Source organism: Cyanistes caeruleus, chromosome 19 (genome assembly GCF_971803275.1).
Source record: "Cyanistes caeruleus chromosome 19, bCyaCae1.hap1.1, whole genome shotgun sequence".
In the NCBI taxonomy this organism is placed as follows: domain Eukaryota; kingdom Metazoa; phylum Chordata; class Aves; order Passeriformes; family Paridae; genus Cyanistes; species Cyanistes caeruleus.
Window position 1 is genome coordinate 1,050,767 of NC_141719.1, and position 27,986 is coordinate 1,078,752.

General features: G+C 59.9%; 2 protein-coding genes across 11 annotated transcripts in view; one reads left to right on the forward strand and one right to left on the reverse strand.

Moving 5' to 3' along the window:
• STX8 (syntaxin 8) overlaps window positions 1-1,747 on the reverse strand; it is a 106,798-nt gene extending 105,051 nt beyond the window's left edge. For 6 of the 9 annotated variants that reach the window (XR_015277945.1, XM_086857087.1, XM_086857085.1 and 3 more), the window contains exons 1-2: window positions 1,665-1,747; window positions 760-859 (exon numbers count right to left, since the gene is read on the reverse strand). Coding sequence is in view for 7 of the 9 variants with exons in the window: in XM_086857087.1 (XP_086713213.1) it covers window positions 760-859; window positions 1,665-1,681 (117 nt within the window). In the remaining 2 variants the exon portion in view is untranslated. The remainder of the gene's footprint in view (window positions 1-759; window positions 860-1,664) is intronic. The other 3 variants (XR_015277946.1, XM_086857090.1, XM_086857088.1) reach the window with 3 other exon arrangements.
• Window positions 1,748-4,280: 2,533 nt separating this feature from the next.
• LOC147649774 (TBC1 domain family member 24-like) lies at window positions 4,281-27,954 on the forward strand. Of its 2 annotated transcripts, none has more exons than XM_086857093.1 (7): window positions 4,281-4,425; window positions 5,440-6,478; window positions 6,758-6,916; window positions 7,269-7,332; window positions 7,730-7,825; window positions 8,030-8,306; window positions 25,161-27,954. In XM_086857093.1, exons 1-7 carry the CDS (start codon window positions 4,329-4,331, stop codon window positions 25,169-25,171), a joined length of 1,743 nt encoding a protein of 580 aa, XP_086713219.1. In that variant the 5' UTR covers window positions 4,281-4,328; the 3' UTR covers window positions 25,172-27,954. The 2 variants fall into 2 exon arrangements, with proteins under 2 accessions (XP_086713219.1, XP_086713218.1); XM_086857092.1 differs by lacking the exon at window positions 25,161-27,954 and adding an exon at window positions 9,152-9,426 and having other exon boundaries at window positions 4,282-4,425.
• Window positions 27,955-27,986: the final 32 nt, after the last annotated feature.

Here is a 27,986-nt window from a genome sequence, read left to right on the forward strand (position 1 = left end):
CATCCCTGAGCCTCTGGGACAGCTCCATCCCAACATCCCAGCATCCCTGAGCCTCTGGGACAGCTCCATCCCAACATCCCAGCATCCCTGAACCTCTGGGACAGCTCCATCCCAACATCCCTGAGCCTCTGGGACAGCTCCATCCCAACATCCCAGAGCCTCTGGAGCAGCACCATGCCGGCAGGGGCAGCCCGGAGCAGCAGCAGGGTGTGCCCAGCCCCTCCACAGCTCTGTTAATCCAGCATCGCTGCACGCAGAGATTCGCTGCTGCTAAACCCAAAGGACCTTCCAGACCCGGGGCAGTCACTGCTCATTCCCAAACGGAATGCAGTCTTCCAAGTCTTTCCCAACGTTCTGGTTCCCTTTACAGACACCTCCAGGGACAGAGCCCTGCGTGGGGCTCCTGCCGTGGAGCACGACCTTCCCCTGCGGGAGCCGGCAGCGACCGGCACACAGCCCGGCCCCGCTGCGCCCCGGCCTCGGCCCCGAACCCCGGGATCGGCCCCGAACCCCGGGATCCGCCCCGAACCCCGGGATCCGCCCCGCACCCCGGGATCCACCCCGCACCCCGGGAATTCCACCCCGAACCCCGGGAATTCCACCCCGAACCCCGGGATCCGCCCCGAACCCCGGGATCCGCCCCGAACCCCGGGATCCGCCCCGAACCCCGGGAATTCCGCCCCGAACCCCGGGATCCACCCCGAACCCCGGGAATTCCGCCCTCCCCGAACCCCACCGAACCGCTCCCTGCCGGGGCACCTTGGCCGAGCTCTCCCCGCTCCGCTGGCAGCGGTTCCGCTCCTGGATCCTCTCGGCGATGTCCTGGGCGAGCTGGCGAGCGGCGGCGAGCAGCGGGAGCCTGCGGGAACGGCAGCGGCTGAGCCCGGGGCCCCGGGAGGGAGCCGGGACCGCCGGGATGGGCTGGGATCGGATGGGACCCGCCGGGATGAACCGGGATGGGCTGGGCTGGGCTGGGATGGGCCGGGATGAACCGGGATGGGATGGGCTGGGCTGGGCCGGGATGAACCGGGATGGGATGGGCTGGGCTGGGATGGGCCGGGATGAACCGGGATGGGCTGGGCTGGGCTGGGATGGGCCGGGATGAACCGGGATGGGATGGGCTGGGCTGGGCCGGGATGAACCGGGATGGGATGGGCTGGGCTGGGATGGGCCGGGATGAACCGGGATGGGCTGGGCTGGGCTGGGATGGGCCGGGATGAACCGGGATGGGCTGGGCTGGGCTGGGCTGGGCTGGGCTGGGCTGGGCTGGGCTGGGCCGGGACCGGCTGGGGTGGGCCGGGACCAGCCAAGATGGGCTGGGATGGGCTGGGACCATCCGGGACGGGCTGGGATCGGATGGGATCCGCCGGGATAGGCCGGTATAAGCCTAGGGAAAAGGCCCGGGAGGGGAAGGCACAACACCCCCAAAAACACACCCACAAAGCCTGGGATGGGCATAGGGAAGGGACCCCGGGAAGGGAAGGCACAGCAGCCCCAAAACAAACGCACACCGGGATGGGATTTTGGAAAGCGCACAACCCCCCACGGGCACAGCCCGGCCCCGCTCCCGCCCGTGCCGGGCCCCGGAGGCTCCGGACGCTCCGCAGCCCCGGCACGGCCCGGCCCGGCCCGGCCCCGACCCGCAGCCCCGGCCCGGCGCTCACCAGGGGTCCGGAGCCATCGCGGCCCCGGAACCTTCCCGGCGCTTCCGCCGGATCCGCCCGGACACGCCGCGCGCAGGCGCCGCGAGGGGACGGAGGAGAGGGAAATGAGAGAGGGAGAGGGGAGAGGGAAAGGGGAGAGGGAAAGGGGAGAGGGAAAGGGGAATGGAAGAGGAGAGAGAGGTTCCGGGGTACAGCCCCAGGGGTGCAGCGGTGCTGGGTGCCCGGTGCTGCCGGGAGCGGAGCCGACGGGGCGGCGGCGGTGCGGGGCAGGGGACAGAGGGGAGAGGTGCAGGGGACAGAGGGGAGAGGTGCAGGGGACAGAGGGGAGAGGTGCAGGGGACAGAGGGGAGAGGTGCAAGGGACAGAGGGGAGAGGTGCAGGGGACAGAGGGGAGAGGTGCAGGGGACAGAGGGGAGAGGTGCAAGGGACAGAGGGGAGAGGTGCAGGGGACAGAGGGGAGAGGTGCAAGGGACAGAGGGGAGAGGTGCAGGGGACAGAGGGGAGAGGTGCAGGGGACAGAGGTTCAGGGGACAGAGGGGAGGTGTTCAGGGGACAGAGATGCAGAGGTTCAGGGGACAGAGATTCAGAGGTTCAGGGGACAGAGGTGCAGGGGACAGAGGTTCAGGTGTGTGGGGTGCAGGGACAGAGGGGAGAGGTGCAGGGGACAGAGATTCAGAGGTTCAGGGGACAGAGGGGAGAGGTGCAGGGGACAGAGGTGCCGAGGTTCAGGGGACAGAGGGGAGGTGTTCAGGGGACAGAGGGGAGGTGTTCAGGGGACAGAGGTGCTGGGGACAGAGGTTCAGGTGTGTGGGGTGCAGGGACAGAGGTGCAGCTGTTCGGGGTTTACAGAGGGGCACATTCAGTGCACTGAGGGCCGGGTACAGAGGTTTGTAGTACAAGGTGCAGAGATACAGATGCGTAGGGTGTGGAGGTGCAGATATTTGGGGTGCAGATGTGTGCAGATGTGCACAGCACAGAACCAGAGCTGTCCCCACCCCTCCCTCCGGCCAAATAAACCCAAACCAGCGGTGGCACCGGTTCCCTTCTCCAAATCTCCAGCCGCTGCCCTCCCTGCCCACTCGGATGTCCCCACCCGGTCCCGGGTGTCACAGCCGGTGCTGGCACTGTCGCTGTTTGGCGCAGCCCCTCGCTCCCGCAGCAGCTCCGTCCCTTCCCACCCCTGACCCGCCAGGATTTGGCCTCTCCCTTTGTTTTGGGGTGCGATCCGTGACGCAAATCGGGCACAAAGCTGAGGAGCAGCCTCGGGGCGCTGCCAGCGATGCTTTATCGCCCTCGTGACGCGTGGCACCGCTGGGGTGGGTTGATAACGATAGCGATGACGGTAGTGATAAGGACAATGACAGCAATAGTGATAACGATATTGAGTTCGATAGCGAGCGCATCCTCGTCAGCACGTTCCCATTCCCGGGGGCTGAGACCCCACTGTGCTCCCGTGTTCTGAGCAGCCGATCCCCGCTGTTCCCCCGTTCCCGGGGCCGATCCCCGCCGTTCCCCCGTTCCCGGGGCCGATCCCCGCCGTTCCCCCGTTCCCGGGGCCGATCCCCGCTGTTCCCCCGTTCCCGGGGCCGATCCCCGCCGTTCCCCCGTTCCCGGGGCCGATCCCCGCTCCTGCCCAGGGGCACCCAGTGCCAGCAGTGCCTGAGGGGCTCGGAGCTCCCCGCTGGCCCCGGCAGCCCCCGGGGTGGGCTCTGTCCCCTGGCCCGGCTCTCCGCACACCCGGAGATGCTCCCGCAGCCGCGCCCATCAAACATTCATGGCCCTCGGCTGCTGCTCAGCCGGAGCCCCACGGCCTCTACATATTTAATATTTCGCCATTATAAACGCATGAAGCGACAGGTCCTCTCGCCCTGTCCCAAATTCGCTTCCATCTCCGTCTCCGGAGCGTCTGTCGGAGGTTTCAGAGCCTGAAGGCAGGGAGGCAGGTCAGGAACAACCTGCAGCTGCTCTTATCACAACGGAAACAATTGGATTTTAAAGGCAAATAAAAATCTTTTCAAATGTTAGGATGCCAATAAAAGTGCCTGCTAAGCGCTGTGAGCTCTGCGGCAGCACCGTGGGCCCGGGCCCATGTCCTGGGAGCCTCTCCCAGCTGTTCCAAGCATCGGTCCCAACCATTCCCCGGGGGCAGACTGGGAACGCGCCCGGCGGGGGCAGCCGGGGGTCGCTTCTCTCCGCGGGCCCGGTGTCCCCTGTCCCCGGTTCCCGGCCCTGCTGCTCACAGCTCCTCTGCCCGGCTCCCCGGACCCCCCCAGCGGGAAGCGGAGCCAGCCCCGCTCGCCGGGCCGGGCTTTCCCCGCTCCGGACCGGGCCGTGGCCGGAGCCCCCAGCCCCTCCTGCCCCGGGCGCTGCGGAGGGAGCGAGCCCCAGAGCGGGAGCACGAAGGTGATCCTCGGGAAGAGGAAGGCTTCATTTACTGCTCGCACGGCTGTTCCACGGTACCTCAGCCCACGGGGCTGTCGGCAGCCCCCCGGCCGCGCTGGCCGCGGAACCGGGCCAGGAAGGGGCGATGCGGGCGCGGAGCTGCTCCACCCCTCGCTGTATTTACCCCAAATAAACGCCGCTGCCGCGGGCCGGCCCTCGCCTTAAAAGCGCGGCCAGGCGGCGGGGCCGGAGGGGAGCCGGCAGGGGCGGCCGAGCCGGCAAATGCTGCAGCTGCGGCTCAGCCCGCCCCGCTGCCCCGGGGCCGCCGCCTTCCCCATGGCCGAGCCGGCCGCGGGCGAGGACACGGGCACCGGGCGAGGTGAGTGCGCCGAGCGGGACCCGCCCGTGCCGGGACACGGCCGGCGGAGCGCAGGGGCTGCGCCGCACCCCAGTTCCTGCCCCGAGCCCCCCCACGGCTCGTCCCGGGCCGGGCGGAGCCGGAGCCTCCATTCGGAACCCGGGCCCGGGGCACCGGCGGTCGGGTGGGCTCGGGCTGATGCTCCCCGGTACCCGGGCAGGGCAGCACCCTGCGGAGAGGACGGGGTGAATTTGGGGAGCAAACAGCCCCCGATTCACCGCCGATGTTGTCCCAGCCTGGTTTCCGTGGCCGGGAGCCCCGTGACTGTGCTGGGGTCGGGCTGTGTCCGGGACACGGAGTCGGCCCGAGCCACCGGATCCAACAGCTGCTGCCCTGAACCAGCCTGAGCCCGAGCCGCTGCTCCTGCTGGCCTTGGGCAAGCGCCAAACTGAGCCGGAGAGCCGGAGCCGGAGCCAGCCCGGCCGTCAGGACCCTCCCGATGTGCCACCACGTGCGGTCCCCCCGCTGTCCCCTTGGCTCAGTGCGAATCCATCCTTGACCCCCCAGCAGCTGAGCACAGCCACGATAAAAACATCCGAGAGTTAATGAGGGAGCTAATTGACTTTATCCCTGCCCGCTAATCAGCGTCCAGCTCCGTGTCCCCGGCAGGGCTCGGATCGAGCTCCGCAGCCCCGGGAACGCCGCTCCCGTCTCTCTCGGAGGAGCTCGGACTCCGCTCTTCCCAGCGCCGGGCTGGCGGCTGCCCGAGCCCTGCGCGGGGCTGTGAGCTGTTGGAGGGGTGAAAAGCCCCTCACGGTGTGAGAAGAAGGCCCGACACCCAGCTGGGACCTGGCCCCACGCTTCTCCAGGGCCCTGAGCTGATGGGAGCGGGAGAGGGCAGAGCCCGAAACCCTTCCCTGTGCAGGGCAGAGCAAAGAAATGCAGGACGTGGCTGTGAGACTTGAGAGCGCCCTCAGCCAGGGTGAAACGCTGTTGGCGCTGAGAGGTGCTCAGTAAAAGGTCTTTGTCCTACAGAGGTGCTCGGCTCATCCCCAATCACCATCGTGGTCACGTCCGAGGCTGACACCTGGGACATCGACACCTCCTCCCTGGGCCTGGGCTGCGGGCCCTTCGTGGACTGGGACAAGATGCCGGAGCCGCAGCAGCCGGCGCAGATCCCGTGGGACGTCCTGGGCAGGCCCCCGAAGGAGCTGAAGAGGCTGGCGAGGGAAGGCTGCTGGGGCTGGAGCCACGCGGGCCGGGCCCGGCTCTACCCCCGGCTCATCCAGCAGGTCTCCTGCCGCCTCGTCACCCCCGACGCGCTCGTCTACAGGGACGTGGCCGCCCGGCTCTTCGGGAAGCCCAGCGTGAGCTCCCACCCCCTGCCCGAGTTCCTGGAGGGCTGCCCCGTGCCCACCTACTGCCTCAGCCCGCGGGGGGTCACCGCCCTGAAGAAGATCCTCATCTGCGTGGGCGCCCTGTTCCCCGACATCACCCACAGCCCCCTCCTGCCGGCCCTGGCCGCGCTGCTGCTGCACTACAGCGAGGACGAGGCCCAGTGCTTCGAGAGCGTCTCGCGCCTCATCGCCAGCAACGCTCCCCACGCCGCCTACATCGACCAGTCCTTCCTGGCCCACCAGGCCTCCTGCATGACCTTCGGGGACCTGGCCAGCAAACACTGCCCGGCAGCTCACAAGCTCATCGCCGGCGCCGCCGAGAACGTCCTCGAGGTCTACTCGGAGTGGCTGTCGTGGCTCTTCCCCGGGCTGCCCTTCGGCTACGCCGTGCGCGTGCTGGACGTGTTCCTGCTGGAGGGCCAGAAGGTCCTGTACCGCATCGCCCTGGCCCTGCTGAGGCAGTTCAGGCTCTCGGTGGCCCCGGCCGGGCTGCAGGGCTCTGACATCAAGGCAGGGCTGCAGGCTTTCGCCAGGAACATCGCCGAGCACGTGACTGTGGACAAACTCCTGGAGAGAGCCTTTGGCATCCGTCTCTTCTCCCGCAAGGAGATCTGGCTTCTCCAGATGGCCAACAGGAAGGCCTTGGTGGAGAGGGGCATCACCGTGGTGCAGAGAAGGTGAGGAGAGCTCTGCGCTCCCCTGCTCTGGGGGCTGAGCAGGCAAAACGTGAGCTCCTGTGGAGAACAGCCGGGGGCAGCTGCAGGCACCTCCCGCAGCCGGGGCTGTGCTGGGCCCTCCCAGCCCCTGGGGGACCCTGCCAGGGGCCACGGCACGGCCGGAGCTGGGGATGCTGGCAGAGAGCTCACGGTGCAAAGAGCAGGACAGACCCTGGTGCAGGGGCCGTGCCCCGAAAAGCAGAGGGGCCCCACAGCCCGGCCTGATGTCCCTCCCCGCAGGCCGTCCTTCCACCTGGCTGTGGACATGCAGAACTTCAGCTCCAGCATCGTCACGGCGCAGGAGATGCGCCTCGTCTGGTCCTGGATCCCCGAGCGCTTCTCGCTCTTCCCCCCGCTGCTGCTCTTCTCCACCTCCGAGGACGGCTGCAGCCTGCAGAGGTGAAGCCTCACCTGCCCGGCGGGGTCGGGCACGCGGGGGAAACCTGGGCAGGGCTCGGTGCTGGAGAAAGGAGCAACACAAATGCCCTGGGGCACCTCTGGGGCTGCTGGGGACCCTCCTGGGCTCCATTCAGCCTCCTGACTGTGACTCAGGGGAGAGGGCAGAGGCTGGGCCAGGTGGCCACCAACACCTGGGCACCGCCCGGGGCACAGGGAGCCCTGTGGATGTCCCAGGCTGGGATGTCCCCGTGTGCCACACGGTGCCAGGCACGCTGTGAGCGGCCAGGGACAGCCGGCACACCCTGCCCAGGGCTCCAGCTCCCCCTGACCCACCCCTTGTCCATCTCTGCAGGTTCTACACGTGCTGTGAGGGCTACGAACCCACGGTGCTGCTCATCAAAACCACCGAGGGGGAGGTGAGCGTTTCCCAGGCAGAGCTGGGGAAGGGAGCAGGGTGGGTGACTCCACAGGCTCCTCTTGGAGCACCCACGGGCTGTGTGGTCCCTGTCCTGCCCACCCCGGCTCTGTCCCAGCTCCCAGGAGAGAACACGGGGACCACCGGGGCACAGCTCAGCCGGGGGTGCTGGGGAAACAGGAGTGGGTGAGGGGGAGAGAGGCCACGAGTGAGACTTTAATTGCAGGGCACCAGGGATGGGCAGTGCAGGATGGGGCTGGCACAGCAGGATTGGGCTCTGATTCCCCAGGGGACGGGGCAGAGCCCCTGCCCTGCAGAGCCCGGGACGATGCCCGGCGCTGCCGGGACTGGCTCTGCTCCCGGCCATCCCCTGACGGCTCCCTGTGCTCTCTCCCAAGGTGTGTGGGGCGTTTCTCTCCTCCGACTGGAGCGAAAGGAAGAAGAGCGGAGCCACATCGGGCTTTTTTGGGACAGGGGAGTGCTTTGTGTTCACTGTAAGTCACGGTTTATGCCCGGCTCTGTCCCTTCACTGCTGCCCTGCCAGGACACCCTGTCCCTTCCGTGCCCCAGGCCCAGCTGGACGCACCCTGGGCCCCAGCCCCCCGAGCAGCAGCAGCAGCAGCAGCAGCACCTTCCCCCAGCGGTGGCCAGGTGCCGCAGGGCCAGGCCCGGGCTCACAGGTGTGTCCCGCTGCCCAGGTGCGCCCCGAGGCAGAGAGGTACGAGTGGGTGCTCATCAAGAAGCCGGAGCTGGCCAAGGCCGTGCCGCGCTCCCGGCAGCGCTCGCCTTCCCCCGCTCCCGAATCCCCGCTCGGCTCCTCCGGGGACAGCCCCAGCCCCAGCCCCAAGCACCTCGCCGTGCCCTCGCCGCAGAGGAGAGCCCGCCTGTCCCCGTTCCTGGCCATCAGACACTTCCTCCTGCCCTCCAAAACTGCCTCCATGTTCATGGCCGGCTCCCGGGACGGGATCGTCATCGGTAAGGGCGGGTCGAGATCGGTGAAAGGGATCGCTATCGGTAAGGGGGATCGATATCGGGATTGATACCAGTAAAAGGGATCGATATCGATAATGGAGGATCGATATCGATAAGGGGGTCGCTATCGGTAGAAGGGATCGATATCGATAAGGGGGTCGCTATCGGTAGAAGGGATCGATATCGATAAGGGGGTCGCTATCGGTAGAAGGGATCGATATCGATAAGGGGGTCGCTATCGGTAGAAGGGATCGATATCGATAAGGGGGTCGCTATCGGTAGAAGGGATCGATATCGATAAGGGGGTCGCTATCGGTAGAAGGGATCGATATCGATAAGGGGGTCGCTATCGGTAACTCCCCGGGGTGGCACCCCCCGCCCGCCGCTGCCTCGCTGGGAAGGAAGGGCCCGCTCCGGGTTAAACCCCGAGCGTTCCCCGAAGAGCTCCCGGCTCTGTCGGGTTAAAGTCCGGGGGGCGAGGGCAGCTCCCCTTCCTCCAGTGCAGGGAGCTCCTGCCGAGAGCCCCCAGGGGAGCCCCACGGCCCCAAAGCCCAGCGAGGCTCGCGGCCCGGGGCGTCCCTTCTCGGCCCTTCCCTCGCCCCGGGCGGGGAGAGGAGCCGGGGCTGGGCTCGGCCCGAGGAAGGGCCCCGAGGCTCGGGTCTCTGTGTCCCGGGGCCGGGGGGGCCGGCAGAGGAGCCGCAGTGGGTCAGGAAGGCCCGCAGGAACAGCCCGAGCCCCTTCCAGCCCCGGCAGCGGGCTCAGGACGGGACAAGGGCCGGGAGCGAGGGGCGGGCGCGGCCCCGCCGGGGCCTGGGGGAGCCGGGCCCGACCCTGCGCTGCTCCCGCAGGCGGAGGGGGAGGCCAGGCCCTGTCCCTGGACGCCAGCCTGCTCTGGGGACACACGGAGCGCTGCGAGACCTTCGACAACCCCCCGCTCTGCCGGGAGCACTTCCAGGTGCAGCTCCTGGAAGTGTGGGGCTTTCGGAGCGCGTAGTTCCCTGGGGAGCCCCCGAGCGCCCCACGGGCACGGGGACCCCTCCCCGCGCTGGCCGCCCCCGGCCGGGCTGTGGCCGCCCGGCCAGCCCCGCTCTCCATCGGGCCCTCGGCGGCCGGAGCGGCCTCGCGGTGCTGTGGGGAGAGGCCGAGGCCGTGCCGGGGCCGGGACTGCGGCCGCTGCCCCCGGGGACATCCCGGCGGCCGTCCCAGCTCGGGCCCGGCCCTCCCCACCCGCTCTGGCCCAGTTTGGGGTGCTGGAGGGGAGGGCAGCCGCTCTGCAGTTTCTCCCACCTCCCTGGCCTGTCTGCAGCGCGGGGCTCAGCAAACCGGTGTCGGCACGAGCAGGTTTTGTGGGAGTTCTGAGCCCAGGCCAAACCAAACGCCGAGCTCCAGAGCTCACCAGAAACACCCTCAGATCCGCTTCCCCCGGGCCCCAAGGCCAGCACAGCCCTTCAAGCCATCCACGGAGTTGTGCAGCCCCCGTGGGTACCCAGGACTGCCTGGGATCCACCAGCACCGGGAGAGACTCCTCTTGTTCCCAGCTGGCAGTTCTGCCAGTGCTGGCAAAGCCCTGCCTGGAGTTTGTGGGGTGCAGCGACAGCCCCGAGGGGAGCCCATGTTTGGGGCTGAGCCCTTTGCTCTGTCCCCAGCCCAGGGCTGGCTTGGGGCTGTAGGGCTGGACATGGAGATTCCCCAATGGGATCATCAGGATGGGCCATTTTAACTTGGGATGGGAAGGTTTGGTGTCGCCCTGTCAGAGATGGGAGGGTTGGAGGGCACAGGGACCCCTCTGGCTGCTGCAGGAGAACCTCTGCCACCCCAAACACACTTTCCTGGGTGGAAAAGGAAGGGCTTGGAGCCTCCACAGGGTAGCCAGGCACAGCATGAATGGAGTGTCTGGGCCAGAATAGCCAGGAAGGGAATCAGCAGGAATGAGAAATACCTGGGGGAATGGAATTGTGGCAGTGGGAAGTGTGACTCCCCGTCTCATTGACCACTGCCTCAAATGGAGCTTACCCAGCTCTAAGGAGGGAAGACATCTTGTGACAGATCAGGATACACCCAGAAAACAGGGCTTGGATGCCAATTAATAAAAAGTAAACATTAATAAAGCTATGTGATCAGCAATCAGTGAAGGCAGATGTCCTTGCTATGTGTAAATAGTGCCAAGTAATGATGAGCAGGGAGCCTTTTGTGGCCGCCCCCAGCTCCTGCTTTGTCCAGAATAAAAAAGTCCAGAATAAAGAAATAAATATATATATGTATAAAATAATATATGATATAATATATATTAACATGTTTTTATATTACTATATAAAATATAGTAATATATAAATACATAAAAGAAATAAAGCTGGAATAAAGAAGCAACAGGAGTCACTGGGCTCGGCAGGGCACAGCTGTGGGGACAGGAGCTCCCTGACCCGCCTGCTGCAGGGACTTGAGGCTGGACATGCATGAAGAGCTCGACTTTAAATGTGGCATCTCTGTTTTCCACCCAAACAAGCCTCACCCACGGCCTGCAGGGTGCAGGGAAAGGCCTCCAGCGCCTCACCCGCATCCCGAACAATGGGGAGGTGATGCCATCCGCAGGCACCCCGAGAAACAGCAGAGCGTGTGCCCAGAACGGGAGGGGCAGCCGGGACACCTGCACCGGGCACTGCTGGGCGATCCCTGGAGCTCAGGCACGTCGGAGCCTTCCCAAGGCCTCCCATCCCGATGCTGGTGGGAATTCTCTGCCACCCACCGATTCCCGCTGTCATTTCCGTGCAGCATGGAATGGAAACCTGTGCAGCAGCTCGGGGTGGAAAAGCGTGTGCAGACCCACCGGGATGGGCAGACAAACTCTTCCCAAGGTTCAGCATCGCATCCCCCGTGGCTGTGGGAGCCCTGGGCTGTGGATGCTGTCTCCCTCCCGCTCCCTGTGCACAGAGCTGCTCCCAGGGCTCCTGCCTGGCCATGGGGCACAACTGTAGCCAGAGCCCAGCCTCAACAGGGGGATGGCTCCTGGTGGGGCAGGAGCAGAGCTCCTGGCTCACACCATGGTTCAGCTGTGCCCTCGGTCCCTCGGTGGGATGCAGGCTCCCACCAGGAGCGAGAGGCAGTGTGAGGAGCTTGGCAGAGCCCTGTTCCCAAGCTGAGGGGCGAGGATGGGCATCAGGGCTCTGCAATCCAGCACAAAATCCCCCAAACCCGCTGAATGTCTCAAGCAGGGTTGCAAAGCTGGTCAGGGAAGAAAGGAAAAGACTCAGAGAGCTGTCACTTCCTTGAAACTCTGCTCCTTTCTTTCCTCATCTGCCAGAAGTCGTGCAGTAAATCAGGATTTTCCCAGCACAGCACTCTGGCTGCCAGACCGAAGCGCTCTGCTTGTCCTTTTGTCTCTCGTTCCTCCTCTCCTCTTTGGGTCCCCGTGGCCTTTGCTGGGAAGTTCGTCCCGATTTTGTCAGGAATGGGTCAGCAGTGCTCTCCCAGAGCCCCGTTCTCCACAGCTCCCATTCCTGAGTGCGATTGCTGAGGCTGGGAAATGCAGGTGGGTGCTGAGTGCTCTGGCTCTGACGTGGCATTTCCAGGAACAGGGTTGGAATCGTCCACTTTTGGCTTCAATCCCCACAAGTTTTTCACCTCTTCTGGTTTTGAGGCAGTTGGGAATCCTCCAGGCCCCCCCTGGTTGGTGGCAGGGTGAGGGGCTCTGCTCCCGGTGTCAGGAGTGCTGCTCCGGGCAGGATGGATGGCAGGCAGGGAGGGCTGCAGGGAGGGTGGAAAAGGAATGATTTGGGGTACAATTCCTGCCCCCTCCATGCGGCTTCCGAGCAGAGTTTGCAGCTCCACAGCTGGGCTGCAGCTCCGGGAAGGATCCCAGGGGGCTGTGTCACCTCAGGACACCGAGGGACAGAGCGGGCTGTGCTTCAGCAGCCGTCCTGCATCCCTGTCCAGGGTCCTGCGTGCTCCGCAAGGACGAGGACAGCCTTCCCTGAGCTCAATGACAGCTCGAAACCCGAGCGCCCACCGTGCTGAGCCCTGAGTCCTCCCGGGCTGGGCACAGAGCGGGCACAGGGAGGTGCAGGGGCTGTGTGAGGTGGCACCGGTGGCAGCCCAGCTGTGCCCGTGCCCTGGCCGGCTGCTGACACGGAGCGTTCCTGCACAGCCCGCAGCCTGACGGGGAATTTGCCTCCGCATTCCCCGGCCGGGAAGGAGGGAGTTCATCGGGAGCGGTGCAGGTAGAAATCCTCACTGAGGGTGGCATCCTTACCCAGGGCCCGGCCCAGCTCTGCTGCCCGTGAGACATCCCAGGAAATCTTTGTCCCTGGCTCAGAGCAGCAGGGAAGGTGCTCGGGTCAGCCCAGGTGAGGCCGTGGTCATGCCCAGGCACTCCCTGCTCCAGAGCTTTGTCCCTGGCGAGGAAACAAAGGGTCAGGACAGGGCTCACTGCAGCTCAGGGGAAAAACTCGGAGCTGAACTCTTCCTCAGCTCAGCCCCTGCCACGGAGCCCCAAAAGCTGTGCAGGGAGGAAAGGGAGGTTGGCTCCAGCTGTCCCTCTGGAGCACAGTAGCTTTGGAAAGCAAAAGCTGCCTGTGAGGGCTCCACCAGCTGCACTCTGGCCCAGCAGGGGCTGAACCTGGCTTTATTGCTTGGCTCCAGACAAGGAGTAGACACAGACTCAGCAAGGGAGGACGGTAAATGCAGTCACATCCTCCCATCCTGCTCACACCTGGGACCTTCCTGCCCACCTGCACATCCCCACGTCCTGCTCAGGGCTACTCACACTCTCCAGGAGGGCTGGCATCTCTCCAGGGGCCAGCCAAGCCTGCACTGGCCTTGGAACTGGGCTTTTCTCCCTGGAGCTGCCTCCCAGGCTGGCCACAGCCAGGGCTGAGCGGGCAGGGTGGGACGGTCACTGCCCAGGCACATCCCACTGCTGAGGCCAGGTCTGCGCTCCCAGAGACAGAGCCCAAGTGCAGGAACTGCTTCCAGCTGGGAAAAGGCTCTCTGCAGATCCAGGGAGACAGGAAACATCTGCATTGTCACAGCTGGCCCTGCTCTGCAAACACAGGATGTGTCCATTAAACAGCCGATTTCCCCCAGGCTGGTGCCAAGGCGGGCTGTGCTCAGGTGGGACACGTGCAGCCCCACCAGCTCCTCTCCACCAGCCCCACCAGCTCTGCTCCAGCCCCACCAGCTCCTTTCCAGCTCCCCCAGCTCCTTTCCAGCCCCCCCAGCTCTTCTCCAGCTGTCCAGCTCTGGAGCAAGCTCTGGGCAAATTTGGGCTCTGCAGCTGATTCCTTCCACGGGGGATGTGGTTGCTGATGCACAAGGAGTGGAGAGATGGACAGAGGTCCCCAACTGCTCCTGTGTGGGCAGAGACCCCATGGTCGGTGTCCCATGGCTCTGAGACCCCTGCCCAGGCTGCTTTGTGCCACAGTGAGACAGCAAAGGCTGGCACAGCCCCCCTGGGCCTGAAATGATGCAGAAACAAAGGGCTTTGCACTTGTTTCTTCCTTGGGCTTGCTTTTAGTCTGCAAGGATAGAAAATGTCTCCATGCCAGGCACCATCCCAGCTGCAGAAAATGTCCCTCTTGCCCCCACAGACTGTCCCTGCTGTCTTTAAAACCATCTGGGAGGCCATCAGACAGCGAGGTTTGCTTGTGGAAACTCCATGGCAAAGGGGAGATGGGACAACAGCAAAGCTTGACTGAACACATCACATCTCAGACTCTGCTTTCCCATCATCCCTGCGATGGTTAAAAGAAGGGATTGCTCATCTCCTGACAAAGCAAAGCTGATGTCTGCACCAAGCACAGTCCAAGCTGGCCTGCTGCTCACCTTGCTATGCTGGAAGCAGTGCCTTGCACCCTCTGGGCTTCCCCATCACAGCTCAGGGCACCCCCTCTCAGCCATCCCTGAGAATGCCCCAGATCTGAGCTCCCCATGCTGGATGCTCTGTCCATAGAGGAGAGAGGGAGGGAGGGATGTGTGGCACATGCAGTTCACCCTCTCCAGAGCTAAATGGAGGCCTCTCAGTGCTAAACTAAATTAACCTTGAAAAATTCATTTCACAAATGACTGCAGCAATTAGCTGCTTTTAATGAGCTGCTTCACTCAGGCTGATGTCTGAAGGTCCTGGAGGAAATCAGTACCTGCTGCTCCTGCCCCTGACAACCGATGCTGATAGGAACTGGCAGCCCCTTCCCACCCACTTCCCAGGGAGGAATTCCCACATTTGTGGCTCCAGTTTTCTGCACACAGGTTTCTGAGCCCAACTGCTTCACCAAAGGCTCCTGAACCCAAAGCTCTGCTGCTGCATCACAGATTGTCAGGGACGAGGAAAGACAGTGATTTTCTCTTAGGTGATGGGGAAGGACAAAACATAACAGCATTTTTGGGTGAAATCCAAAGGGAAAGAGCAACAGAATTGTGCTGGAGCTGCAGCTGGGTGCAGGGATGTGCAGCAGCTCCCTGGCTCTGACCAGTGCTGACCACGTCTGGGGGGCAGCACTCAAACCCTGCGGGACCTGGAGCTGTGACATCCCAGAGCAGTGCCCAGGGAAGGGCACTGAGGCCTGGGCTGGGCTGGGCTGGCTCGGAGCAGGACCCTGTGCCCACCGCAGCTGCTCTGGGCCTTTGGCTCCTTCTGGGCAGGATCAGCTTCCAGGGACAGCCCTGTCCTGCTGGGAGCTGAGCCGTGGTGCTGAGAGGGACCAGCAGCCTTTTCCTGGGGCTGTGGGGATGCTGCTGGCTCCCCACAGAGCCCTGAGACATCCACCTTGTCCCTGCCTTGTCCCACCCACCCTGCTGGCTCTGCCAGGGGCATGAGGAGCACCTGATCCCCTGCAGAGCTTTGGGACTGCAGGGGCTGCCAGGCTGTCCAAGGTGAGGGCTGCAAGGGACATTCCTCCTTCCTGGAAGCGCCCAGCCACAGCATTCCATGCTTTCAGGGAATTCCTGAGCCCACACAGCCCCGGTCCTCCCTGTGGTTCACCTAAATCCCCTTGAAAGCTGCAGAGCAGCTTCAGCAGATGCAGGAGGCAATGTTTGGCTCATCTCACCCTGCAACACTTCCTACCAGCCTCAACTGAGACATTGAAACGTCAAAAATAGTTTATTCCTGCAAGAAAATCCCTGTTCCATCCCTGCCTGCTGTCCCAGCCCCAGAACATCCCCCTGGGGGTGCTGTGCTTTCTCCTGGTTGCTCTCACAAAAGCCCCACATGAGCCCGAGCCTGGCATTTCACTGTCTGCACGTTGGACCAAAGTGATTTCTAGAGATGCCTCTGATTCTTTCCCTGGGTCTCCCTTCTTTCTGTGGCCTCAAGCAAACACTATTAAATCTAATGTGGATTTTTTCAAGTGTAACCTCCTCTTGTGAATGACCTGGACTCAGCACAAAGGCTCTTGATGTTCTGTTTGAAAAGCTCTAACCCATAAACACCTCCTGTAACAAAACCTCAAAACAGCTTAATATTTACTCATTAACCACTGGGAGAACACCAGTGTTTTCTTTTATTTCCTTTCCCCAGTGCAGTTTGCTCAGCTCTGAGCATTCCCTGCTCTGAGCTCACAGCTGAGATGGTCCCTATGGAATACTACAGTTCCTGCCAGGCATTCCCTGAGCAGTGGCACTGCATGTGGAATTTAGACAAATCTTTTCCCACTGCAACATCCCTGGCAGTGTCCATCCACAGGGATCACTGCAGGGGCAGCAGAGGAAAAACCACCAAGTGTCAGGGGAGCTCCTTTCTCAAATCCCCACGGAGTTGTCACCTATAAACTTGGAAGTGGAGTCATCCAAAGCAGATCCCTCCAGCACAGGGCAAACCTGGATGGAGCTGAGCCTTGGAATCTGCTGCAGTGTCCAGTTTTTGTGCCAGAAGTGTCAGGGGAACGAGGAAAGCTGTGGCAGGATGTTGTAGGGTTTTGCTGAGCTGCACGAAAACAAATGTGTGCAATGATTTGAAATGTCCCAAGAATCCAATCCGGTTGTTTTCCCAAAGCTTTGTCATTTCCTGGGCAGCACCATTAAAGAGGGATTAAAGTGTTCCAAACCCACTCCAAACGGGATAGATTTTGCAATCCACCCCAGAGCTCTTTCTAAGCATTGCACGTGCTTGGGAGGCAGGGTGCTCTGGAAAAGCACAAATATTTCCATTTTCTGCTCAGATCTACCTCAGGAGCTGCTTCCCAGCACATTCCCCTTCGGAAATGTGGCCTCAGGTGCTCAGGGGGCCGAAGCCACAGGGATGGGGAAGCCATGGAAGATGCAGAAGCACACTGGAAAACAGCTGCAGTTCAGGATCAGGCTCCCACCTCAAACAACCTCTGAGACTTGATTTTTTTTTTTTTCCTTTATGCATTTTTTCAATGTCTGGCAGTGGGGCTGAGATCACCCTGATGACTTGCTCTTGACAGCAGCCTAAATGTGGGTCTTGTCTCTTCTTTCCCAGATTTTCTTGCAGGAATAAACCATTTTTGACATTTTAATGTCTCAGTTGAGGCTGGTAGGAAGTGGTCAGCATATTCCAGCTGACTAGAGGCAGCAAACAGGCAGGGAAACAGAGCAGTTTAAACCTCTGCAATAAAAGTGGTTTTGTAAACGTTTACAAAGCAATTCTCCCTTGCTGTTTTCTGGGGTTTGTATTTTCCTGGGATGGGATGGGATGGGATGGGATGGGATGGGATGGGATGGGATGGCTCTGCCAGGACACAGGAACAAGCCAAGAGCTCTGGCCATGCCCGGTTCACGCAGATAAATCAGATAAGTCAGATAAATCAGATAAATCCTCTTGCATATTCCAGCCCCTCAAACCGTGTGTGCCCCAGCCTTGGTCCTGTAGAGCTCCCAGCATGTTCTTCAGGATTTAGTCATCCTGGGGGTGAGGGGACATTCCCAGGGCAGTGAGGGAGCTGGGAAGAGAGGAGAGGAGAGGAGGGGAGAGAAGGACAAATTGTTTTGGGTGCCTGCATGGTTGGGTTATTTATAAGGGCTGAGGTCAGGATCAAACACCCTCATTTCTGCTGCATGAGCAAACGGCTCCAGGGCTCTGAGATCAACCTCCAAATCCAGCCTGGTCCCTGGGGCACAGAGCCACCCCCAGCCCGGGATCTCCTCCTCCTGCTCCTGCACTATAGGAGACAGCCTTGGATCAGAGCAGCACCCAGCACTCAGAGCACCATCCTGCCCAGAGCCGTGGAAATTCCATTCCCCAGATGCTTTACACCGTGGTTCCCTTCTGGAGGAGGGCACAGGAGATCCCTGGATCCAGCTGGGCCTTGGCTATCTGTCCATCCCTGTGGGAAGGGGCTTGCTGCCCTCCTGGTGTGGAGGCTTCAGGGCTGGGAGCTGACCCAGCTTCTCCCACAGCTCCAGGCAGATCCCTTGGAGAATTCCAAGCACACTGGGCCATGAAACTCCCACTTCCCACCCTCCCAGCCGATTGCTGTGCCCAGGAAAAGGCAGCTGTGGGTGAGACGAAGCAGAAGCAAAGCATTGCGTTATCGAGGGCTTGCAGAGCCCAGCCAGCAAACATCACCAGGGATCTGTGGGAAAAATGGGATCCACATGGCAATTCACACTCCAACTGCTGCCTTATCTCCTGCAGGCCTTATCTCCTGTGAGCTGGAGCTATTTTCCTTTCAACCAAGTAAAAATGTGTCAGTTTTATATTTATATATTAGGCCACAATCCCATGGGAAATTAATTTGCCCAACAGCAGAAATTCTGTCATCGCTGGCATCAGTCAGTCTGGGAATGGGGATCTCCAGACCAGGCCCTGAAATCAGGGAAATGGCTTAAAATAATAACCACAGGAGGATGTGGGAGACTGAGCAATTACACCAGCTCCTTCCTGAGTGCAAATGTGCTTTGAGGCGTTTTGTGGTGGATACATAAATGCAGAGCCGGGGCTCCAGTGTGACCCCACCTCTGGGGGCTCCCCATGGGGGAGGGATCTCAGCCCACACAAGCCATGGGATGGGGAGGGATGGCTGAATCTCCTGGATGTCCCTGCAGGTCTGGCCATCACCATGTCCCCACCAGCTGTGCCACAGCGGCTCTGGGTGCCCCAGGGAGCCTCCTCCCACCCCTCAGTGGGGCTCCCACCACGGTCCAGCTGGGTCTGGGAGCCAGAGGGATCTTCTGGCCCCACTGGGACTGGTGTGGAGGGGACAGAGACACCCCTCCCTTTGGGCAGCTCCCCTGTGGCACTGCCTTTCTCTGCTTCCCAGCTTTGAATTGCACTTCTTCCTTCAAATCCATGGGCTTCATTTAAGCCTCAAAATGTTCCTGGGAGCTCCTATCCTCCCCTCCCTGCTCTGGCCATGTGGAGCACACGGGCTGGGCTCGGGCTCTATTATCTCTCCACTTAATAACACACCCGAGCCCTCCAGGTCCCATGAATAAATCCTGTTTTCTCATGGAGACACTCCCACCATTGAAAGCACTCAGGCTGGGCTGGCAGAATCCTGATTTACAGCCAAAAACACCAAGGCCACGCCAGCCTCTTCTCCCCACCATTTTTTTTTTTTTCTTCTTCCTGAAGAGCAAACCCATTCCAGGCAGCGAAGTGAGGGAGCTGGGATGGGCTGGGGGGATTGAGGAACAGGGAGCTGGGATGGGCTGGGGGGATTGAGGAACAGGGAGCTGGGATGGGCTGGGGGGATTGAGGAACAGGGAGCTGGAATGGGCTGGGGGGATTGAGGAACAGGGAGCTGGGATGGGCTGGGGGGATTGAGGAACAGGGAGCTGGGATGGGCTGGGGGGGTTGAGGAATAGGGAGCTGGGATGGGCTGGGGGGATTGAGGAACAGGGAGCTGGAATGGGCTGGGGGGATTGAGGAACAGGGAGCTGGGATGGGCTGGGGGGATTGAGGAACAGGGAGCTGGGATGGGCTGGGCTGGGGGGATTGAGGAACAGGGAGCTGGGATGGGATGGGCTGGGGGGATTGAGGAACAGGGAGCTGGGATGGGCTGGGGGGATTGAGGAACAGGGAGCTGGGATGGGATGGGGGGATTGAGGAACAGGGAGCTGGGATGGGATGGGCTGGGGGGGTTGAGGAATAGGGAGCTGGGATGGGATGGGGGGGATTGAGGAGCAGGGAGCTGGGATGGGCTGGGGGGATTGAGGAACAGGGAGCTGGGATGGGCTGGGCTGGGGGGATTGAGGAACAGGGAGCTGGGATGGGCTGGGCTGGGGGGATTGAGGAGAAAGGAGCTGGGATGGGCAGGGGGGATTGAGGAGAAGGGAGCTGGGATGGGCTGGGGGGATTGAGGAGAAGGGAGCTGGGATGGGCTGGGGGGATTGAGGAACAGGGAGCTGGGATGGGCTAGGGGGATTGAGGAGCAGGGAGCTGGGATGGGCTGGGCTGGGGGGATTGAGGAGAAAGGAGCTGGGATGGGCTAGGGGGATTGAGGAACAGGGAGCTGGGATGGGCTGGGGGGATTGAGGAACAGGGAGCTGGGATGGGCTGGGCTGGGGGGATTGAGGAGAAGGGAGCTGGGATGGGCTCCTGCAGATGCTGGGGCTCTCTGGGACTCCTGAGCTGCAGTTTCACACGGTGGAGGGAGCCTGGCAGGAGCACGAGGCTGGAGCAATGTTGGGAAGCACAATCCAAGGCTGACGTCAGGGCAGCCCTGGCTCTGGCTCCCTCACCACATACCTAATTTTCCCATATAAGGCCAAGGAGAGCAATCACTCTCCTGGCAAGCAGATCAATAAAAACAGATGGTGGGCTCACAATTAGAGATTAAGCACATACCGATCCAGAACAAACAGGCCATAAATCATACGTGAAGGAGCGTATTTATAGTTTAGATCACATTCCTTAATTAATTCAAAATGGCCCAGAAAAGAAAATAATACCAAACTGCTCTTTTTCTGCTTTGCTCCTGCCTTGCCTTTGCAAAGCTGCATTCTTTCCTTGGGGGGTGCAGGGACACAGGACAGAGTGAGGGATGCTCCGGGAGCAGGGAAGGGAAGCGAGGGCTGGAATCTGGGAATTGCCATGGAGCAGAGGTGGGGTGAGTAGCCAGGGTCTGAGGGGGTGCAGGGAGAGGGCAGGAGCCCAGCTGAGCCTGCATTTGTCTGCATACTCCTGGGGCGTTGGTTTGCACCCCCAGGGTGGGTGGGATGGGACCAGTGAGCCCTGAGATGAGGGTGAGGGGTTCCCATGTGTGACAATCAGCACAAGCCTTGCCAACAGGGAGCCTGGAGCCACGGTCAAACATGTTCCTCATGCAGCAGCTCCTGCTCTGAATGGACTTCCTCTCTAAAATGACAAGGAGCTCCTCACTCTCGGGGCACTGCCAGGCTGGAGGTAAATACAACACAGCAGAGAGAAAACAGTCACCAAAACTCATTAATTCTGAGAATACAGCTGGGCTAAAACTGAGGAGGGGTCCCAGCCTTTCCCAAGCACCCCTGGGACTCCAGTCCTGACCCCTAGGACAGTTAGGAATTATTAGTTTTAATGGGAACAGTGGGAACAGGGTATCTGAGGCCTCTGGGCACTCCAGGAAGCCCCATCCAGCTGCAAGCCTTGCTCAGAGCTCCTGAGGCTGGGTGGAGGATGGAGAGGTTCCCTCTGTGGGGAGAGGAGAGCATGGGGATGGAGGGTTCCTGCTGCCCAGAGAGGGATGTGTCCCTCCCTCCCCTCCCCCTCTGCCCCAACCGCTCCCCCAGGGCATCCCCCAGTGGGGCTTGCTGACCCTGCAGCAGAAATTTACCCTGCAGTAAAGTGGGAAACTGGTGAGAGAGCTGAATCAGCTGTCTCTGGTCTGTTGCTGACCAGAGGTGATGGAAATCCATATTATCTATATAATTAATAATAACAATAATGATAATGATAATAATAATACACATATAATACATATATATTATATATACATATATATTACTATATACATATATACACATACATATTATAGATAATTATTATTTACATATATATTATTATTACATATAGATGTATATTATATATGTATATTTTATATATCTAATGATATATATTATATATATTATACATGTACATATTAAAAATGTATCTATTTTTTTATATATACACACACACACACTATATATATATAATATACATTAAGTGACCCCATTGGCACAGCCCAGCCCAGGGGCATCACAAGGTGTTGATGATTTATCCTCTGGTTTGACCCTAGAGGACAGAATGGGTCTCTGCAGCACAGGAGGTTGTGCAGGGAGGATCCAAACACCTCAGGTCTATTTGGAATCACAGAATCAATAAAGTGGGGAAAGACCTCCAAGATCCTTGACTGACCCCCCGGTACCACTAAACCAGGGCACAAAGTGCCACATCCACTTGTTTTGTGAACATTCCCAGGGATGGTGACTCCAGCACTTCCATGGGGAGCCTGATCCAGTGCTTGACCACTCTTTTAGCAAAGGAATTTTTCCTCATATCCAAGCTGACCCTCCCCTGGTGCAACCATTTCCCCTGGCCTGTGGCTGGCTGCCTGGGCCTAGAGCCCCACTCCCACCTTGCCTCTTTCTAGGGAGCTGAAAAGGTCCCTCAGTGCCCAGGGCCGCCTGGAAATCTCCTTTTCCCCCTGGTCCCCTCCTGGCCTGTGCCAGGGCTGCCGGTGGGGCAGTGCCCATGCCCTGAATGCCACAGCTCCCTTTGTTTCCTTGCCGCAGCTCTGCAGCCTGCGGGGGTTTTGGGGCTTTGGGGCTCCAAAGCACGAGAAGCAGTCCTGGCCGTGAGTCACCTCTCAGGACACCATTCCCACATCCCCAGGGCTCCCTGCCGGCATTCCCAGGGCTCGGAGCAGCTCTCTCCCTGCCCTCATCGTGGCCAGCTGTTGTGGAGCATGGCTTGTGCAATACCTGGGGACCGAGGATGCTCCCCGGGGCATCCCCGACACCTGCGGGCTGTGCTGCCGTGTCCCTGGGGCCAGCACACCCCAGGGCAGCCAGGCTGAAAGGACCTGAAATGTTTAACCTGGAATATTTCATCTGGAACTCCACACAGGTGTTGAGGGCACCTCCTCTTCCAGTGAGAGGAAAAGGCCAGAACTGCCCCCAAAGTCCTGATGCGGACCCTGTGGGCTGTCTTCAGCACAGTCAACTCCTGAGTGTCCCCAGCTCCCCCAGCAGCTCCCACCGCTGCACTCATGGCTCTCACACTCTCCTCCAGTGAGAAAATGCACAGAAAATGCACCAAAAGATGCCTCCGTGTCTTTGTTGGATTGAGGTGGAAGCAAATTTCCCCTAAAGAAAACTCCTTGGGAAAAACGGTTTAACTTCTGCTTTTGGGGTCTTATCAAATGTTTTATGTTTTTGCCCAACACCTTTTCACACCCTGAACCATAATTTCATTACATCTATTTTTTGACTCAGAGCCATGTTGAGGTCTTTGCTGTGAAGCATTCACAGGTGTTTAAACTACGGAGGAGATTCACAGGCACCAAATCCCGGTGGCCGTGGGGCCACAGCTGTCCCTGGCCGTGCTGGGTGCTGGGCTCTGCCCCAGGGAGCCTCTGCCACTGGAAATAAAGATGAACGGGAGGTATTTTAGGACAGGAAAGTGGGGCCACAGGAGGTGCCCATGATTTTGTAGGGTGCCACACCCAGCTGAACCCCTGGATGCTCTGTGGGAGCAGCGGGGTGACAGCGGGAGGGCTCAGGAGTGACATCCCCTCCATCCCAGCCCATTCTCCCTGCGGGGATGGGGTGGCTGCGGATTGAGGGGCTGTGCCATCCCCCCGGGCAGGGTTTGGCAATCCCCGGGCTGGGGATGCAGACGAGCTGTAAGGCTTTGCAGTCTGTCTCCTCCACAGCCCTGGACTGATCCAGGTCCTGGTGATGCCTCAGTCACACGGAGGGAAATGCCACCCATCCCATCTTCATTAGTCACGGTCTGCCTCCAGCCCTTGGGGCACCTGCTGTCCCCTCCCATGGAGCCCCCTGGGCAATTCTGGCAGGGAGAGCCTGTCCTGTGTGCCTCCAGCCCTGGCTGTGAGGGGCAGAGGAACCCCCCTGCCCAGCCCATCACCCCCTGACCCAGCCCAGTGCAGGGTTATTCCCAGGCTGTGCTAATTCCAGGGACACCTAAGGGACCAAACCTGGGCCTTCAAATGATGCTGGAGGATGCAGCCAGAGCCTGGCAGTGCCCACAGGGCTGGACATGCTCCTGGTGATGTCCCTGGCAGTGCCCATGGGGTTGGACACGCTCCTGGTGCTACTCCTGACAGACAGACAGGAACACCAAATGTGTCCCAATCACCAGGAATTGTGAGTCCTCCAAGCTCAGCACTTGCTGGGGGCTGTCCCCTTGCTCCAGGCAGCAGCAGCTCCTATCTGGCTGCTTTCATCTGCTGTGAAATCACTGCAGGAATTCTCCTCCAGCAGTTACTCATCCTCCTCCTCCCTCCCGAAAAAAAAAAAAAAAAAAGCTGTTTTGTCAGTAAATGAGATAAAAATCTCCTCTTCATGTAGATTCAAGTTAATAAAAATATTTCCACAATCCTCAAGGCTGTGCACTCACCAGGGATTCTGTGGGGTCCTGATTGAGGCAGGAGCCCCTTGAGCATCACCCCAGGCCAGGGGAGCAGCCCCAAGCTGGTCTCTCCAGCCCTGGTGCTCAGGGGCACCTCTCACTGTCCCCGTGGTCCCTGCCCCACCCAGCACAGCAGCCTTTGAGGGGCTGTGACTGCAGCAGCTGGAAGCTCTGTGAATCCATGGAAGCCTCGAACACCCATGGAAGCTCTGTGAATCCATGGAAGCCTCGAACACCCATGGAAGCTCTGTGAATCGATGGAATCGGGGATGGGAGGGAGAGCTCTCTCTCTCTCTCACCCAGCTGGGCTGGAGCAATGGAAGACCAGGCAGATCCTGGCTGAGATTGGAGCAGGACCTTGCTCTGCCTTTGCTGACAGCTCACACACCTCACCCTGCCCATGGCATCAGCTCTGGCACCTCCCCAGCAGCCGGGAGCTGCCTGCCCTGGCCCAGGGGTGATTTCACCATGGGGCTCCTCAGGTTGCTCCCATTTATGGAGCTGTGGCAATGAAGACTGAGCCCTGCATTTCCACTTTTCACTGCTGCACTACATCAGCACTGATGTGTGGGCCAGCCCTGCCTGGCCAGGTGAGCCACCTCCACCCTCGGTGCTTTGCATCCCCAGAAGCTCTGGTGGATCTGGGAGAGCTGTTTTGGAAAGCTGAGACTCAGGATCTAGAACAAGGTCATCTCCTTGTTTTGTTTTGTCTTGATGGGGATTTTTTCAGGCATTATAAAGAAACCTGTGCTGCTTTGCTCCGGCAGATAAGCTTTTCCTGCACCATTGTTCCAGGCTGTTTTCCTTGATGTGCTCTATTTTTGGCACATGCAAGGAGCCCTAATGTCCTTTCCTATCTCTGCACTCGTCAGAGTTCAGTTTAAAATATTTCTGGCCTTTATCTTAGATTTTCCAGTGCTGAAGCAACACCATCTATCCTCTAGACCATATTTTTGTCTTATGAATCACCAAGCTTTAGACAAGCCCCCAGTGGGTATAAAGAGCCCCTGCTCCAGAGCCAGCAGTGCTGGGGCAGTGGCCCAGCAGCTCCCTGAGCTCCCAGCAGTAGCTCTGGCACTCTTTGCATCCTGCCGGAGTCTAGACGAGTGTTTCTGACCCAGCAGAGAAGTATTAGCTCAGGCTCTGGACTTTGCTCCCCCACACTTTTATCAAATGCTCTGGGACTGCATTTGGAGCCTCTAAATCTTCTCCTATTAACAGCCCATTTGCAGATGGAAAAGGAATTTCGACAGTCTTGAGGGGGCAGTTTGTCAAGCAGGTTTCACTGATAGTGGCTCTCTGTGAATAAAGACATGAAATATTCACGCTGGTTTCTCCATCCCCAGGGCTGAGCTGAGCAGGACGCTCCCACCAGGATGCTGGAGAGGTGAGAGGGGGCTGAGAGCAGAGGGACAAAGACAGCACTGTGCAAAGCCCAGCAAGAAAAACTCTTGCAGGAGCTCACTTTCCCCGCCCAAGGGTTGCTAATCTCATCCTGGCACAGCCTTCAGCCCCCAGCTCCGCACAAAGGCCACCCACTGCCCAGGAATCCCAGGAAGGCCCATCACATCCCACAATGTCTCTTTGTTCAGGAAGACTTTCAGCTCCTGGAAGAAAGGAATCGGCTCCTTCTTAACGAATTAAACTCAACAAGCTCGGACAAAGCAGCAGGGTTTGCCCGTGGGGGGATTCAGCCAGATCTGGGATTTATCCTGGTCCTCCCATCCCGTGTTGGGTGCTGGTCAATGCTCCAAGTGCTCCCAGCTCCCTGAAGCAGGGGCAGAACCAGAACCCTGCACGGGGATTTTTTCCCTTCACCCCTGCCCCAAGCTCTGTGCAAACACCAGCCACCCTCCAATGCTCAGAAACTCCTCTGCTGCTTCAGACAAGAGGAAAATGAGCCCCAGGATGCTGAGGTGACCTGTCCGTGCTCACACACTGCAATGGCTCCAGAACTGCAGGGTGGGAATTATGGGGCCCTCACTTTGTAGGTTGGTGATGAAATGATTTTGCTCAGGATTTTGCCCCAGTTCCCAAAGGCTTTCCAGTAACGGAGCAGTTCTAATGAGGCAGGCAGCAGCAATCCAATTGGTGTTGGGCAGAGAGCTCTCTGAAATCACTGCCATTGCTCCCAGATATTTTTCTTGCTGATCCTGTACTTGTTTCAGAGCTCCCAGGGTGCACCTGCAATGAGTGAAGTGCGCTAATTACTAACCTGAAACTGGTTGTGTTTAGGATCCTGAATTTGTGCTCCAGGGCCCTTTCAAGTTAACTGTAACAGCCTCAATTAATCCTTTATTTGTGGAGACTCGACCTGGTGGAAACAAACAGAGGGGAGGAGGAGCTGGGACACTTGGGCTTGGCTCTGTGCTCTCACCTCTGTCACTGACCCTTGACATAAGTTGGCAGAAGAAGCCAGGCCTGGTGAAGGAGATTCAAAGGAGATTTAGGAGCTCTGCATCCAGCTCCTGGCTTTGTTGCACATTCCCTGGGTCAAGTAAGGAGCCTCCTTAAAGCCAAACTCTCCAGCAGCTTTTCCAGTTTTGGGGTGATCACAGAATCATGTCACCATTAGGGTGGACAAGCCCAGCCTGGGAACCGTCACCACCTTATCCCCCAGACCCAGGAGTGCCTCGTCCTGTCATTCCCTGAGCACCTCCAGGGGTGACAGATCTCTCTTCTCGGGGCTGAGGCCAATTCTCTGCCTGCCTGGCATTAGGACAAGCAGGTTTTGGCCTTCCTGTGGCTGCCTGGGGAGCTCTGCTGTCCTTGGGGCGAGCATCCCACGTGCAGCCATGGGAAGCAGAGCAGGGCTGAGCCCGTGGGGCCTTCAGGGCTACACACAGGGTAGGTGTGGACAGGGACTGGGACATTCCCAGCGGATGCCACTGGTGGGAAGGTCTTGGCCCTGCCTGGTGGCAGCAGCACAGATCTGTGTGCACAGGAGCTGCCCCAGAACCAGGCTGGAGCTCTGGGGAGCAGAGCAGCTCATCCCACATGAAAGCTGCTGCAAACAGAACCAGAAAATACACTTGTCTCGCCAGCAAGCAGCGAGGCAATGGCCAAACCAGCCAGGCTGGATAGAAACCAGTCAGGCAGCCCTGCTCAGCCCAGTTAGACTGGGCTGGGAGCGGGGCAGGTTTAGGAAACGCTCCTCAAGCTCCTTCTTGTGCCTCTGTTTGCGCAGGCACGGCGCTGGCAGCAGGCAGGGAGCTGTGTGAGCCCCTCCAGACATGGCCAGGGCAGCTCTCCCCTGCTCCAGGTGCCTGCAGGGCTCAGGGCTGCAGGAGCCCCCCGTGTGTGGGACACGACTGAGGGACACCTGCACACCCTGCCTGGCTGGAGATGGGCTGAGCAGACCCCAGCACCCTCTGGCTCTGCTCGAGCAACACTGGGCTGGGACACCTCTTTCCATCTTGTTCCTCACCCAGTGATGCCCAGAAATGGACGTGGCCTGTTTTGGGTGGCCACTTGTCTCTGGTTATTTGCTCCCTCAGCTGCCCTGAGCTGAATTCTGCAAGAGCAGTGATGTGCTGGAGCTGCTCAGCCTGGGCTGGAGGTGGCCCAAGGGTCTGGAGTTACCCCCTAAAAATGGGGTTCATCACCCCTGCACCCAGCCAAGGGTCCCAGGAGGAAGGCAGGAGCCAAACCCAGCCCAAAGGAAGGTGTGGCTCATGCTGGGCAGGAGGTGGGTCAGGGAACTCCAGGAGGTTCAGCTGGATTCCATGAGACACTGAAAAAGTGCTTGAAAAAGCGATCTGGGGAGATCTGCTAAACCAGAAAACCGCACCAGGCTTAGAAAATCTTGCGCAACAAAAGGAGTTGGAGGGTGGGGAAGTAGCCAGGGGACAGCCTGTGCCTGCTGATACCAATCTGACCCTTCCCTGGTCACTTCTGCCCACTGGTCCCGTTGGATTTCTCCTTTCTCCTTCTATCAGCCACTAAATCCTCCTCTCCTCGCCAAAGGTGGTTTCAGGGAGGAGAAAATGATGGGATTATGGGGGGTGACAAAGAAAGGGAGAAGTCAAAAGATCAAACCACTTCAACTGGGAGACATGAGCTGGGAGCCCAGTGGCTCAGCAGCTGCTCTGCTTCAGCTCCGGGGATTATTTCACTTCTTGCTGAGTTTTCTTACAAAAATCTGAAACCCAGAACATTTTCTGGGGGGGAAA

Coding starts and splice junctions, on each gene's coding strand:
- LOC147649774 (XM_086857092.1), top strand. CDS start 4,329: ATGCTGCAGCTGCGGCTCAGCCCGCCCCGCTGCCCCGGGGCCGCCGCC. Junction 6,917..7,268: donor GACGGCTGCAGCCTGCAGAG/GTGAAGCCTCAC, acceptor CCATCTCTGCAG/GTTCTACACGTGCTGTGAGG. Junction 8,307..9,151: donor CCGGGACGGGATCGTCATCG/GTAAGGGCGGGT, acceptor CTGCTCCCGCAG/GCGGAGGGGGAGGCCAGGCC.